Raw genomic sequence first — 17,007 nt, 5'->3', positions numbered from 1 at the left:
ATAAAGGTTTATGAATGGGGGAAACAGAGTCTGGTGCGTAAAAATTTAATATTTGAACTGTGTGAGCATTCTTTATCGGAAGCAGGATTATCATCAAAGGAGAAGTAAATATTCTGAGCAAGCAATTATCCGACGGGGGGGAGGGATGCATTAGCACTGTTGGTCAAAGATTGCTGGTCTAATTGTCTACCTATGCATGTGTTGTATGATTGATTTGATTCCGGGCGGTTACGTGTGTGTTCATGAGGCAGTCCAGTACTGTGGCACTATTATACTGCAGTGACAGGGCCATTACTCTGCCAGCTAAAAGATGGACGCCCCCTGTCACTGGCCAGTTAATTGTACAGCTAGATGTATGTACGTCGCCAGTGCTTTGGTGAACACAACAGCTTTGGGGGACCTACGGCCACCGTCCCATTCAGAATCACTGCTCGCTGCTGCTTCATTTTAGGGAACAACACAGACTGTTTACTATTTCCTCTGGAAAGAATGTATTATTGTGTCGTCCCACTTTTATTGTGCCACTTTTTCTCAAGGACTTGAGAGGGTGAAACCAATCTTTTGGTCTGTGTGCATGTGTGTGTAGGTCTGTGAGGCAAACAAGGAGAGCAAAGGAATCCAAGTATTTTTTTAAACTAGTGCTGGGCAACGATTAAAATTTGTAATCGCGATTAATCGCAGGATTTGCTGCGATTAATCACAGTTACCCTCCCAAGAGCGGCATAAAGTATGTTCGCTTGCCTGTCTTAATATAACTTGGTGTGTGCGTGTGTTTATGTGTCCCAATTTCATCCTCAGATCAATGGCCAAGATGTTCAGGACAGAGAAGAAGCAATGGCTGCACTCTCCAGTGAAGACTGGAGGAACATTGTTCTGGTGGTTGCCAGACCTGAGATGCAGGTAAGAAATAATAGATACAAACACAACACAGCCATACACACAACAGGGCTACACACACAACACAGCCACACACAACACAGCTACACACACGAGACAGCCACACACTCAACACAGTCATAACCTAAAGCTTTTCAGCCACGTTTCAGCCACTGAATGCTTAATGGCGACCACAATACTTTCTGCACCTAAGCCACAACGAAAGTCAAGAAACCATGCAAAACACAAATTACAGGACAGTCGGTCTCCCATTTACAGGATATTTGTTAAGAGCAGTCTGAGGTTGCCGCCCATCCCCCCACTCCCCACCGCCACGACCACTCTTAGTGGAAGCTACCACTGAGATACCTCATCATGTTTTATTTTTATGTAGCACCACTGTAATTGACTTCCAACGGTAAGCCATAAAAGCTAATGGCATGCTAATGTAGAGTGAGTTCAGGCCCAAGGCCGATGGCGAGTAATCAGAAGGACTCCATCGCAGTGCAGATGAGCCAGGAGCATTGGTGGACTCTTTATAATTAAATATGTCTCCCACTAGTAAATCTGAAGATATGAATCCCATTTGGTTCACATGGAGCAGACAAAGAGCTGATGGATGGCACGGAAGTAAATGACCAAAGGTGACAAACCCACAGTATGACCATTAAACTAGCTTGGTTTTAAGATGTTTAAGTGTATATTTTAAAGCTGAGAAAGTATTGGTTAGGAAGTAGGGGTGTGCCAGTTAATCAGCTACATGTTTTTGCTTCTAGTTCCTTATTTCAAAACCATTGTAGGGTTTTTCTGCCTAGAGAATCTTATTTGGGCACCCGTTTGGAACTCCCTGCTACCCTACTATTTGTTTTGAGACACTGTGTCGCCAGGAGCTTTAGGCCTTGACAAATACTTCCCCCCCCCCCCCCCAGACATACACACACACACACATCTCCCTCTGTCTCTCTCTGTCCCGTCAGCTGGAGGAGGCATGGCTGGATGACGAGCACAGCGAGTTCCTGGAGCAGCTGAAGATGGAAATGTTGGAGGAGCAGCAGAGGGAGGAGATGGAATTGGCCGCCTTGCAGGAGGAGCAGGAGAACGAGCAGGTCAGACGGAAGCAAAACATATGCTTTGCTTAACTGGATTAGCTCGTCAATGATGAAGCTTTGTGCTCTGGGCTTCTGACATGCTGGAGGGGGTTATTTCCTCTTATTGAGTCTGGCCAAGTGAATAAAAACCCTTAAAAACCACCGAGTTAAAAAGTAATAGATCAATGGGCACTCTCCTCTCCCCTTTGACAGACTGTCGTACTCAATATGTTATGATCGTCATACCATTTGATGGGATTAGGTCATTACTCACAGTGAATATGAACCTTTTCCATGAAATTACTATTACAGCTCTGGGGGATCAAACTTTTCATCGACTTTCTTGGCCAAACTGTGTGTAAAAACAAGCTTCCCCTTTGAAATGTGAATATTAAATAATGAGTATGAATATTTATGGAGGGAGACTGACGAACCATTTATAGCGTAAACATTAGTAATCATAATTTAAAATTCTGTTTTGTTGGGAGAATAGCACAGCACAAAGATCCATATCAATGAGACTTCAAAGAACTGGCAGAGAGGGAACGATCCCTGAAGTAACTGAGCTGTACCGCTAAGTGACTCACAACAGCGTTCACTATGGAACACAGAATAGGGTTTCACGCTGTAAAACTCCCTTTTTTCCTCACTGCATATGTTGGCAAGCGACATAGAAAACTATGGCAGTAAAAGACGTTCGCTCACCTCCAGCACGTCTGTACTCTGTGGCATTTTTCCACTGCCGTTGAAGCTTATCTGAGCCGCACCAAACCAGGTCTTACGCGTGCTTGCACAGCTTGGGTGTTGTTTCCATTCTAGGGTAAAAGTCTTGGGTTATGGCGGGCGAGGCGCGAGTTCACATCAGTTGTAAGATATGTATTATAAAATGAGACCAGCAGCTCTTTTAAATCAGAAGGTTTCACTAGAAATATAAAATCCAACATGCTGGAGAAGCTCAATACTTACGTGCTTATCGGTCTCTGTGGTCTGTTTCAGCAGAGCCAGAGACAATGGAAATTTCCGTTAACGTACAAACTACTTGATGCTTTATAGATGCTTGAATGTAAGACTGGATCATATTGTAAACAGAGCTGAACACATCTTGTAGAATTTAGGCTCCTCAAAATATATATCTTTGTCTGCATCATTAATAGAATGGAGGCTATTAAAATATTGCCTGCATTTCACTCTGTCATTGTCTTGTTCATCTGATACGTTTCAGAGAGCAGAAGATGACAAGCCCACCTGCTCCACGCTCTCTCACCATAAGGACAGTGTGCTGAGTATAAAAGACAGAATGGACAGTTCGGAACATAAAGTCCTGGCACATATCCAACAACGCCTGTCCCAGTGCCTCAGAGACAGTCGGGACACAACACACCGAACCTCTTGCTCTGAAAGACTGGAGGACAAAGACGATGAGGAGGATGAGGAGACAGAGGGCGATCGCTTCCAGCAGCTCTTAGAGCTTAAGTGTCAGATTCGTAACAGCGGTGAGTATGACCTGTTCTACAGCCGCCGCAGCACCATTGAGTGCAGCATGGGGGAGCAGGTTGGTGTGCAGCATGAGCTACGCATGCTGAACGAGGAGCTGCGCAGCATAGAACTTGAGTGTCAGAACATCATGCAAGCCCACAAGCTTCGTAAAGGCCAGCAGTCTCCCTCCACCGGACACTCTGGACCCTCCACCAAAGACCGAAGCCTCCACCGCTGTGACCCGACCAGGAGCAAGCTGACCGACAGACTGGAGAAATCAGACAAGGACAGCTCCAGTGCCTACAACACGGCAGAGAGTTCACGGAGCACCCCACTGGCAATGGATCGCTCCCCGGAGCATTCTCTCCAGAGGATGGTCAGCCTCACAAACCAGCGGAACCTCTGCAGCAGCTTAGCCACTGGCCGTTCTCCCAGCCCAAGCCCCGTCCCAACATGCCGCGCTCCAGCTACTGTCAAGAGCAGCAGCCCTGACCACAGCAACCCGTCCGAGTCAGACCAAACACCTCAGGCTGAGGAGGAGGAGCAGGGAGGGAAATTAAAGCCAAAAGCTTCCCAGATTCCTTACTTCTCTCCATCTCACAGTTCCGGGCAAAGGCAGACCAATATCCCAGCCCATGCCCGCCACTACCAGAGCTACATGCAGCTGATCCAGCAGCGCTCAGCTGTAGAATACGCCCAGAGCCAACTGAGTTTACTCAGCGTCTGCAAAGAGCCTCAGAGGCCCGCTAATGAGCCTAAAATGGAGTGGAAGGTCAAGATACGCAGCGACGGCACGCGTTACATCACCAAGAGACCTGTTAGGGATAAAATCCTGCGTGAACGAGCCCTGAAGATCAAGGAAGAGCGCAGTGGGGGAATGACCACAGACGATGATGCCATGAGTGAGATGAAGATGGGGAGGTACTGGAGCAAAGAGGAGAGGAAGCAGCACCTGGTCAGGGCCAAGGAGCAGAGGAGAAGACGAGAGTTCATGCAGCGTAGCCGGCTGGAAAGTTTGAAGGAGAATCCTCAGAGCAGCAGCGAGGGTCGCAAGGAAGTCAGCATCATTGAGCTCAGCCACAAGAAGATGATGAAGAAGCGCAACAAGAAGATCCTGGACAATTGGATGACGATCCAGGAGCTGATGACTCATGGCACTAAGGCTCCCGAGGGAGCCAAGGTGCACAACGCCTTCCTATCAGTCACTACTGTATAAAAAAAAAACACACATTCTACCCCATGTGGTATGATATACTTGCCTCGTTCAATGTGGCATTTTTATGAGGACAGTAGGAATATTTTTCACACTTTGTAACCCAAATAGCATTTTGTAAAGAATTTATCTGTGATTTCATGACATTTTCTTCATGTTTTTCAATTTTAATTTTCAAGTCACTCTCTGAGAAAAACAGTTTTCTAGGGAATAGTGACCAAAAAAACAATTATTTTCTTACTTCAGTCTGTATATGTTTATCTTTTTAATCATTATTTTCATATTTATGTCATAACAATATACAATAACTCAGAATAATGGTCTGAACTTCTTGGAAAGGTTTATTCCAAGTCTTTTAAGATGTTTTTACCAGGATGCACCAATTGCAGAAGATATGAATTGGAGGTTCCTGTCTCCTCCCCTGATCCTCGTGTTCCCAACATTCACTTCATTAGAAACATTCTACACTTATCTTTTATCTTAGTAAGATCAAAGATGAGTCACTACAGTAACCCAAGATATGTTATGGATCTGAAATAAATTATCATTATTATATAGTAAGTTGTTCCCTTATTGTTACTGTTATAAATGTTAATGTATTCCAGCACTCCTACTAAACCAATTCCCTGATTAGCAAAAAGAGAAAATTCCCCTTAAGGTTCCTTACGAAAATGCCACATCCATATGGGAGGCCGGATGAGTCATTATTCATACTTGCTCACACACACACACACACACACACACACACACTGTCAAGATGACACTCGTGCACATGTATGATCTTCATTGTGCGTGTGTGTCATCTTGACAGAGGGGAGTGTGTGAGAAAGTATGAATAATGTCTCATACAGCCTCACATACGTCCATGTTCAGGAAAAATGACGATGATGATGTTGACAATGATGATTGACGATTGATGATGAAAAGGAAAAACTTCAACTCTGGCAACTATTTTATAAAAGCATTTTTAAAAACATGGATACCTCATTTTAAAGTGAAACTCTTCATATGTTTTGGAGTCTCTATGTGGCAGCTTGAGCCGCGACAAAGATATAAAACAAGGAAGACAAATATCAGAAGCTGCTCCACTGACAAATACACACATGCACCATGATTCTGTCTTTAAATTTGTTCTGAAGGATCATAAACAAAAAAGTATTTGGTGGTTCTCCAAACATGTTAAGTAGCATCTCGACAACAACCCCCAAAGACTCACATGTTGTACTGTAAATGAGTACAGTGTTTACAGTCTAAGCACAAAATGTTGATGACCCCAACGTAATTGGTATAGTAGTCTTTAAAATGTGTTTGGATCCAGACCAAATTGAGTAAATTGATCATCTATCATGGGGTAAATGTTAACCGAGTTTGGTGTATTACATTTTTGAGTGAAACACTTGCAAACTTCCTGTATTCCTCCGATCATAGAAATAACCTCACAAACAAACACACAGTTTTGTTTTGTTTCATCTGGTTTACCATCTTTAAAGTACCACTGGTGCTACATGTACCCCAGTTTGAGAACCACGGCTGTAATCAAATTGTCAGTGTGGCAACTCCACATGTTTCCTCCACATGATGCCTTTGTTTGCTTCATTTGCAACTTTGGATGAAATATTTTGTATTCAGTTTTATTTTTGCTTAATGTGTTGAGTCAATCTTTTTTCTTTTCTACATATATACAAACAACAGATGGACCTTTTACATACCAGTATTTTTACATAATTTTTTACTCTCAACATACATCTTTACTCAGCATAGCCTTAATAATAAAAACTGAATCTCTGTTGTGTTGATGTGGCAACCTGATGATATTATTCACTACTTTTCATACATTGCCAATTTTGACTTTTTAGTAACTGGAAACATTCATGGATATTGTATAGAGTCCACTGAAATCTGTTTGCAGTCACATTCAACTCTGGTGTCAGGATGATTGCCACTGAGCAGGACTCAGAACACATAATTACATCATAACATTAATTGGTTGCCATGTATCAACAGACATGTCAGTTCCCTTACATGTACAGTTTACTCCTTAAATGCCTCATTTTGAACTGAAATATTGTAAATCTGAAATTTTAAAACCATTCCTGCATTTGTTTTGAGTCGATGTCCAATGGTCTAATTTGGAGTAATATGTAGGTGGCACATTTGTAGCGAGGTTAAATGTGTGATGGTGATATTTGCAAAATAAATGATAATAAATTATTGTTATTTGGTATACATTTGTTTTTGTTTTTTGACTCAGTTGTCAGGGAAACAGAATCTTCCCAAGTTGTTGGACTGTGTAGCAAAAACAAGGGAGAAGAAACTTGGCTACAAAACATTCATGATGGTGAACTTGTATTGGTTCAGTGAGGTCACAGCGAGGAACAACAACAATGTGTGCTATTTGGAGAGGATGCAGAGGGACTGTAGATGGGGGAAAAAGGTGGGTGTGAGGGGAAAAGCAACAAAACACACTGGGATAAAGATCAGTGTGGTGGTGTGAATCAGAATGATACAAAGACATTCACCACCCAGAGTCTCACACTGTGAATATGTGAAGTTATTAAACAGAGGGAGATTTCAATTAAAATCACCTTCCACATGAGTGCTTTTGTGTTCATTAAAATATACCAGGCATTTAATCATTTCTATGGCCTTGTCATATGTGTGGGAGAACTACTGGGATACTCAGGCCTATGTATTATCTTAAGTTGCCAGTGTTTGATTCAGTAGTCGCAGATACTGCCGATAGTGTGTCCCATTTTAAAATCCTTCCTGAAAAAAAGCAGAAAAAGGTTTTGGAGTTGGGAGCTCACACCCTGCAACACAGAAACTAAATCAAAATATGTATGGGGAGACAATCCTATCTCAATTCAAGGCCGCGGTCTGTAAACCCAAGAGCAGAATTTATTTTCTTAGCAGCCTTTGCTCTCAAAATGTCACTGCTCCTTGCTCTCAAAAGGTCTCTGCTTGAGCTGGGATTGATGCTGCACGTGCTCAAACGGTATGTTGTCTGCTCTCGTCCCCAGCCAATAGATGCTTTGACTAATGAAATGATCCCTGTCGATCCTTGATTTCGGCGGTCAATGTCAGCCTGCGTCATGTGGTTACCAAACCAGCCCAACAGAGCATTTAAAGAAGCCCAACATTCCCCCATGAGCAAGCACTTGGCAACAGTGGCAAGGAAAAACTCCCCTTTAACATGAAGAAACCTCAGGCAGAACTGGGCGCTAGGTGGGTGGCCACCTGCCTTGGCCGGTTGGGTTTAGAGAGAAAGAAAGAAAGAAACACAAATAGAAGCACAGCAACAACAAATATAGTTAAATATGAGTAATGATATTAATACTAATAGCAGTAAAGGGGCATTATCTCTACCTGACAGGCTTGTGAGACGAGAGAACACAGAAAACTCCGGGGAAGAAGTTGAGTTAGTGGAGGGTTGGTAAATTAATAAATTCTGCTCTTGGGTGGACTAACCACACTCTTGAATTATGATGGGATTGTCTCCCCATAAATATGAGAAAGCCAGGTACGTAAGGACACACTAGGGTCTGTTTGACATCAGTAATAATAATATTCATCAACTTACGTCAGTTGATGATTAGTGGTTGCACTCAGCGAACAAATGTTAGCAACACCTGAAAGCTCCGCCTGTGTGCAAGTCTGTGGAATGAAATGAAAACGTGTGCAGGCACTACCTTTTGTCCACTTCAAACACTTATTGATATTGCATATTTCCAGACATTTAAGAAAAGTAGGCTTTGCATGAAGTGCCTGTCTGATCATCTGAGAGCATCTGCACCCTTTCACACCCCGACACAGCCTTTCTGGTTATGCTATCAGATGAGGTATTTCCAACAAAATGTGTAACTTTCTGAAATGCTATGAGGTAGGCAAGTAGATGGAGTTTTCATGTTTATCTCAAGATAATTTTTTTGTTCTTCCCATTACTTCCTCTGTTAGCTGTCTGTGGTTGCAATGGTGTGCTACACCAGGAATACCTGAGTAAGTGTGTGTGCCCTTACCCATTACGTTGTGATTCAGAAGACACACGGAAGAAGCAGAATTCCTGTTAACAACCTCCCCCCTCGAAGTGGCACTCTACCTCATTCTACCTTTGACTGTGAGAATTCAGCGCAGCTATTAATTACTTTAAAACATGGCCACACACCACACGTTTACAACCTAGTTGCTTTAAAGCATTCTAATGCCTTTTTAGTACAAAAAGGATTTTGAGGACCTCTATCCAACACCTTCAGAAACAAAATGCCCTTTTGGCAATAAGGCCATTAGCGGACTGAGGAATTTCAATTAAAATCTTGAAAAGAAACCCTCAAATCTCGCAACAATGTTTGTAATGTCAGTCAATAAAGAAGTTACTCACAGACTTGAGAGAGCATGGGCCAGAAAAAGAAGTTACAGCTACATTGATGGAAAATATCAGCAATTAAAATATTAAAAATGTGCCTGTGTTAATGCAAAAGTGGTAATGGAAACCCAGCTACTATGCCAAATGCCTATTGGCCTAATTTATATTTAAGCATCTGTTTTATGATGTCAAGGTGAGGGCGCCTTATACATTCCGTGCCTTTGGGGTTGTCCTCTAAGGTAAATGCCCTCTATTTCTACAGTCTGAAGTCCTTAAAAGCATCACCATTTCCACAGCGATACAAACATTAGCATCAGAGTCAGCAGTGATAATGTTGATGCCAGCCATCTCCACGCCCATTTGCTCTCCTCTCATTTGTTAATTTTCATAGTCTATATAGACAGAGATAATTAAAATGCCAATGTAACATTCTAGAAGAAGAAGAGGCTGTGTGGGTTGAACCAACTAACGCCTGAACCAGCCCGAGTGTTCCGCAAGCTAATTAAGTTCATCCCCAAGTCCCTGAAAGAGCCGGTCAGGTGTAATTAAAATGGAGCCTGTGACAGCCATGGCATTTGTCAGAGCTTTCCAGCGGTTCAAATACCAGCACTGACAGAAATGTCAAAAAGATAGCAGTGGCCCATCTTCTCTTGACTGCTCCACACACACACTGCCACTGCCTCTGATATGAATGTTTACTGATAACCTTTAAGATTCCCTCAACAGCAAAAACTACTAATTCTCTCTCATTATTCACGGAGGGAAGCCCAGATTTATTGACACACAGATCCACTTGACAAGGTGCTATCTACTTCGTTGTCTCATCCCACCGCCACCGCCACTGCCACCGCTCCCTTCCTAATCTCAGAGCCGTGTAACAAACTGGTAATTGCCTCGGATCATGTGTCTCTTGATGTCACTTTAGAAATTGATGACAGCTTTGATCTTTGATATCATAACTGTAGTGTTGTGGTAATTGGCCTGATGGTGCCAGATGTAGTAGTGTGTTTGTTGCTGCTGTGGAGTGCTGAGCCAGCTGCTCGGAATTTATACGCCTTAATCAAGTCAAAGAGTCGGTTGATGTGGGATTATAGTGCATGAAATTGTGAATTCTACGTCATTCCATGTCGGTGAATGGGGATTTTGATCAAATCTACAGATTAGCTCACTGAAATCAGTTGAATGCTCAATAAACAGCTCACCAAGAACACAAAGAAGAGTTAAAGAGTTAAACTGTTACCACAAAAAAAGGTTTTATTAAGATTTGAGATTCCTTTTCATGTATTAGGAGGTTTGGAGATTGATACTGGCAGTTCAAAGTGAAATGCAATGAAGTGTGTTCTTCACTTCAGAATAGAAATTGGCTCTTACACCCCCATAAAATTCAATATTGCCATTAATTATTCTTCTAAGCTATTTGGCAGAGCTCATGAAATGCCTCAACAGAAAGAGTTTTCCGTCGCGAGGAGACGATAGTAATGTGTTTGTTATTTCACGTTTGGGTCGGTCTTCATTTTCAGCATCACAACACCATTCAGAGGACTTTGCCTGTTATCAGAATATAATGTGAAAGTCACACAAGTTCAACCAATAGTTTCGGCAGCCTTTTATTGTCTCTCCCATGTTTGCTTCATCACACTTCTGTGTTTTTCAAACTCTCTACTGGAGCAGTGTGTGTGTCATTATTGGCAAGAATCTTTTATTGCTGCTGTGAACCATTTGGACTTTTTTCCTATTTCACACCCCCTGGTTTATGTTTCATTTGTTGTTTCATTTTCACCCGACCGAAGGCATTGAGAGACCTATTAAGAAAAAGAAAAAAAAGCTGTGAATATTATCCTGAAAATAATGAGAGTTCTAATTACAATACATTATTCATAAAATGGCAGCACCTCGCTTCAAACTGCGACACATAATGTAAACGTCTTATGTATGTCCTATTTGGACTGCAGTATACAATATAATACTCTTTGGAATATGTTGTAATACCTTTAGCCTTAACTAGAGATATTTTAGTATATTATTCATAAGCAAACACATATTGCAGATGGTAATGATGGTGTTGCTATAACACATTTGCTTTATTGTTTTTAAGATATTATTTCCAGGTTATTCTGTATTACAACGCCATTCAAGTCCTGCTAGGGCCTGGGAGCAACACCAGATTTAGGTCAAGTCAAGTTTATACACGTATATCACTTGCAATGTCCCACAGCGTCACAAAGCTCACTAAGATGGCAAAGGGAAAAGCTGTAACGTAAAGGGGGGCAATAAATGTAAGACCTCTCAAAGGGCTGAGCTGCAGGAGGCAAAGAGACAAACACAGAAGTCAGAAATAGAAGATATAGAGCCCAATATTTTAGCCAGACGTTCAAAATCCATATCCATGTGTTTTACCTCGTAGAAAGACAGGATACAATTTGGAATCACCCAAAATATATAGATATATAAAGCCCCCCAGCACTCATACTCCTTACTCTATCCAACAAGGGACTGTTGTAAAATGTTGTGCAGAAATAAAACATTTGGAATTTTGTGTGTTCACTGTCTTTGAATTCCATTGACATTCCTGTGAAGCTTCTGCTTTGCTTATTCATGAGCCGTGGGTCAGAGTCTGTATTCATTCACTATTAGGATTCTGTCTGTGATTGCTTCACTGAGCAATTTGAGAATTAATAAAGGAAATCTAGCAGTCAACGTATAACATGTATTTCACATTTATTACATAGAGTAAACACTGATCCTTGTGTTATTTCCATGTAAGTATTAACGTTGTTGCTGAGATGAGAAGGCATTACTTCATCAGTCATGGAGACTTCATCCCTTCCTGTGTTGTATCCATGTGTATTACACTGTGCAGCACTGTCATGACGGAATTTTGTACCTGGATATGTCTTAACATGGACTAAATTGGCTCCTAGTGTGCGTCTTAATGAAATCGGAGCTTGTTGGGTGTGAATTGGAACTACACACTTAAATCCCTGCAAGACTTCACTGGTTTGATGCAGTGCAGCGTCAAGCTGCTGGAGATTTTGATTGTTCAGTTGCATTGTGGGTAGCAGAACACCTGCATCGCGAATAATGAGAATCCTGCCAGGAGGTCTTACTGGTGAAAGCTCAGCTCTTTACTGTTTCCTGGCTTTGCCACAGGCTCGTCGAGCAGGGAAGAACCTCAGTGCATCAGTCAGTGAGTAATGACCCAGTTCCTCTGGCTCATCCACAGACGAGTCCCATGGACGCCAGGATCACTGAAAGACAGCCTGGATTTCCTAAATGTGGGTTTGCCCCCACACTCCACAGATGTGCTACATAGTGAACTGGAAACTAAAGGTGTAAATGTGAGTGTGATTGACCTGCCGGTGTGTGGTTCTCCTGACACACACTGCTGACCTGTTCAGAGCACAGCTGTGCCAGGCGTCTTACTCAGTGGATGCTGGGAGAAGCTGGGAGAGGCTGGGAGAAGCGGGGAGAGGCCTCAAGCCCCCAGGGACCGTGCACAGCATTAGATTATGCATAGACTGGAAGGATGGAATCCTCTATAAATCTAATCCTACTTTAAGCTAAAGGCACTACACATACCTACTGCAGAATTGAATTTATTTGTTGATGAGGACATGAAGACATCTATACATGATAACAATATGGAAATGACAATATCATTAAACCATCTGGTGGCTTGTTTGACATTGCCTGGGAAAATACAATTTGTGTGTGTGGGTGTGTGTGGGTGTGTGCATGTGTGTGCGTGTGTGTGCGTGTGTGTTTGTACGTGTGTGTGTGTGTGTTTGTGTGTGTGAGATAGGGCCCTTTAGTGCCATTTCTCTATTACCAATGTAACACTCCATGAGTGCTCAGTCAATAGAGGGCTAGAATTGGGATTGGATGGATTCCGCTTCAATTTCTGGTTTTGACTGATTTTGTTTTGTTTGTAGCAGTATTTACCAGTAATACTGATAGATTACTGATTTTCACAGTTAAACACAAAAAACATAAAACAATGTATTACAGTCAAATTTACTGTAATGTTAAATATAATGTTGTTCCTTAAAATTAAAGAAGGATGTATTCTATTGAACAAATTAATTCATTTGGTTTTAAGGTACAGATACAATACAAATATGTTGTTACAATAGATTTATTCATTTTATAGAAAACTACAATTGTTTTAAAAGTGTTTCTGTTAATTTGACAGTAACATTCTGCTTGCTGCTGTGATTCAGTAGTCAAATAAATCCAATCTGTTCCTTACAAACTGACCAGCTGTGTTTCTGATGTCCTGTGACCTCTGACCCTTGGGCTATCATCAGACGACTCAAGTATCCGAATATTGGACCATTTTCCTTTGAAATCTGTTACATTATATGAGTCATTTGTGGTGTGGTGTCATTGGAATGGTCTCAGTGTGTGTGTGTGACCTCTCTCTGACCGGGTTTGTTAACTGTCTCCTGAGTCCAAACTAAACATGGACAAGCAGCATTTAGCTACAATGCAACAAACAGCTTGAATAAACAAGAAGATTTGAGACTTGCTCCAACATTGACCTTTAAATCCAAACTTTATATCTTTTTCAATAAATGGGTTTTTTATGCATTCTTTTATCGGAAAATGTCTTTAAACATGTTTGTATGTGAAGCCTTGTGTATGGAATATGCTATATAAATAAGGTTGCTTTGCCGTAATTGGTATAATGAAGCAGGTAATCAACTCGTTTAGATAACAGCAGCTCTCATAACGTGGCTCTGTGTGCGCCTCCATAAAAAGGCGAGCCTATAGTGGAACAATATGGAACAATGTCAACGTGCTGCATATTTCAGTTCCGAAGAGCTAAGAATAATATTACAGTACAAAGAACACGGAGCTACAATGACAGCAAAGAGCAACACCACAGCTGCAAATAAAGCCGGAGTGCAATGCTGGAAGAAAATAGCTAATTATGTAAGTGCATAAATGAATACATTTGCCTTATTACTGAAGTGAGTGAGCTCCTACAATCGCGCCATGGTTCATTCAAACTTTAGACAAGTTTACAGAAGCATGAATTACTTATCCGTCCCTGTGTGTTTGTTTATTCTCCTATCTTTTAGGATTCTATGTAAAGAGTACTGAGACGTTTATGTCAAATGCACTTTCAGTAAAACCGGATTTGATTTGACTTCATTCGGAGTGTCAACAGACCTCTATCAAGATGTCCTTCCAGAGCTCCTCTTCATCCTCTCCCTCTCATCAACACTCCATTGGAGCACATTGGAGTGGACGTAGTGGGCCGGTGGAGAGAAGCAGATTTATGCTGCTAATCTATGATAGCATCCTGAGGTTTCCCCCTTCGAAATCACTAAATCATAGAGGCTGTGTAAGTACAGGCCATTTACCATATTCTGTAAGTGCGGTCCATTTATTAATACCATTGCAGCCTTGATAACACTTGCATCGGTAATTGCATATTAGAATACAATGCACTTCTTGTACTTAACTTGCAATTAAGAATCAAGACATAAAAGAAGCTGATCAGCGGGGGTGAGGGTCTGCAATCTCTGCTTGCTTACATGCAGTGTTCTTCTTCATGGCGTGAACCCCATGAAAGTTTGACCCTTTTGTAGTGTTTTAAGTGACTACACAAGAAGAAAAAAAAAAGCCTGCTTTGAGCCAAAATGATGGCGATAAACTGCATTACCTTTGAAGCGTCCTGAGCGAGGTGTGCTGAATTCCGTGAACAACTGATGGATGAAGTGAATGCAAAAAAAGGGGAGGTGGATACGGTTGACTGCCCGGCAGAGTCTCTTTTCTAAAAGTGGCCTGACCTTGAGGCTGGAGTGCGCCATTATACTTTATTAGGTTGCAGATGTGTGTGCAGGTTTTATGATTCATGGCTGCTGATTTCATAGTGCTTTGCAGACCATTTGACAGGGCTGAGTTTTGTAATGAAAAAACACTACGACAGGGGAGTGGCTCTAACCGCGGAGGATAACTGCTTTGATTTCAGATGGGCTTTGGTGTCAAAAGACAAAGTTTCAAATGAGTTGAGCTAGTCAAGTGAATAATGCTACCACCTTTATGATAACATGTAGTGCACAGACACACACACACACACACACACACACACACACACACACACACACACACTCACACACACGCAAGAAGGGTCAGAATCCCATATCACGCCATGCTTAATCTATACCTCTGCCCTTCCCTGGCCCTGTCTCTGGTTGCTCTACCGGTAGAAGAAAAGTTGCAGCTATTAAAATAGACCTTGGTTCATTGAAGAGAAGGTCAAGTTTTAAGGGGGAGGGGTTTGATGGGCTGCTGAAATATAATGCTGTTATTAATATCAGCCCTTGTAGTCTCACTAATTATACAGATTCAAAAAAGTGGAGCAGTAGAATAAACAAGAGGAGCAACATACATTACAAAATATCCCCTTGATCCCAACAGCAAATAGGCTATACATCACTGTCTTCCGGATCCGCCTCTACTATCCTTCCTGCATGGCATCCTGCTTGGTGAGGGCTGTAAAGGGTTACTCCTCCTGTGGATTGCTGTGATTGTCAAGGGGACTGTTGGACAACTTTGGGTAGATGTGACATTGCCAATAAACCTGTTTATCTGTTAGTTAAATTAGGTTAAGGAGACACGAATCAGGCACTCGAGCTTGATTTTGAAAATCTTGAGAAGTGTGTCAGCACTGGGATGGAGCCCAACTTGTATTCATGCACGAATATGCTTTTTGAGGCAAGATCGTGCAGGTGTGAGTTGTGACTACAGAAATAAATAGCTTTTTTTGTGTGTGGGTGCATTATGTAAATCGGACTATGAATCTTTTCTCTGTGCCTGTCTTCAGCTCCACTGTTTCTGTTTGAGGATAATTATAACTAGGATACCCTTGAGCTGAAAACTCCTCAGGTGTGCCCTCTGCTCTTTAGGCACCTGGGGACACGAGCACAAATAGAAAGTAGTCTCATGAAGTATGTAAAGTTGTGATCATCCGACTGCTTCACTGCAGCATAATCAATTAAAACTGCTTATGGAGGACAAGGGGAGGTGTTCTGCATTATACTGAGTGCAAGTAATTATGTATAGGCCTGCGTTATTATCAAAGTAGAAACATCTTCACAGTGTGTATGGTTATCTGAAGTTGTGTTTCAACTGTATATTACTGTTTTTTTTTGTTAGTAGCACTCAGAAAGATCTTATTTTACAATGATTATACAAAATATTATGATTTATACAAATGTTGGTGGAAGGTTGGGACATGGCCAAGAGAAGGACCCATGAAATTGTGGTGTTGATTCGTACCTATGGGGGAAAAAAGGTTGCTTAACATTATGAGGGTTTTTGTCAGTGATAAAAAATCAGGCAAACAGCAACTATTGCCACTAATTTCATTTTGGTAAGGATCTAGATAAGTTTTGTTGCAGTTGAAGTTGTCTCTCCTCAAGAGGGTTGTAAGGTTCATATCCCAATGCTGGTCTTGTTCGCTCTATTAGTGCCTTAGCGGAGATATGCACTTTAATGACACTAATGAGTGCTTTCAGTATTACACAGTGAGGAATGAGAGCCTTGCATGCGGGGGGACACACTCGGTGATTTGGGATATTCAAACTCAAATCTGTGATCTACAAAATGAGGCTCCCCGAGATAAAAATTAAAAATTAAAATACAAATTAAATTGCAACCTGTTACTGCTGCCAAATGTATTGATAATTAAAAGACGAAAACAACCACATGTATTTACATTTCTGATGGGGTATGAAATAATCATCAAAAGAAAGTTCTTATCTCAAACCTCTGTATGTAATTTTGAAGTTTTAGTCCATTTTCACGTCATCCAAACATAATTGTAGATTTATTGGAAGGACCTGGCTCCTGGCAAATGCATACCAAGCCTCCTACATGTAGACATTGTGCTTTCTTATTGGATACTAGGTATAAAAGAAAGAAATACATGCAGCATTTACTGTACACTTTCTGCATGTATTGTCTTTTTTACATCAATCCAT

At 41.6% G+C, this 17,007-nt stretch overlaps 1 protein-coding gene across 1 annotated transcript in view; it reads left to right on the top strand.

The window, feature by feature from the left end:
- Nucleotides 1-6,987, top strand: part of LOC142991726 (PDZ domain-containing RING finger protein 4-like) — a 95,067-nt gene extending 88,080 nt beyond the window's left edge. Inside the window, exons 7-9 of the mRNA XM_076141812.1 lie at nucleotides 799-900; nucleotides 1,854-1,982; nucleotides 3,187-6,987. Coding sequence (XP_075997927.1) covers nucleotides 799-900; nucleotides 1,854-1,982; nucleotides 3,187-4,656 — 1,701 coding nt within the window. The 3' untranslated portion in view covers nucleotides 4,657-6,987. The remainder of the gene's footprint in view (nucleotides 1-798; nucleotides 901-1,853; nucleotides 1,983-3,186) is intronic.
- The last annotated feature ends 10,020 nt before the right edge of the window (nucleotides 6,988-17,007 follow it).

Source organism: Genypterus blacodes, unplaced genomic scaffold (genome assembly GCF_046128005.1).
Source record: "Genypterus blacodes isolate CSIRO-AG114 ecotype Tasmania unplaced genomic scaffold, CSIRO-AGI_Gbla_v1 ptg000021l_1, whole genome shotgun sequence".
Taxonomy (NCBI): Eukaryota; Metazoa; Chordata; class Actinopteri; order Ophidiiformes; family Ophidiidae; genus Genypterus; species Genypterus blacodes.
The sequence above is the reverse complement of the archived record's forward strand: the minus strand, read 5'-3'. Positions and strand labels throughout refer to the sequence as shown.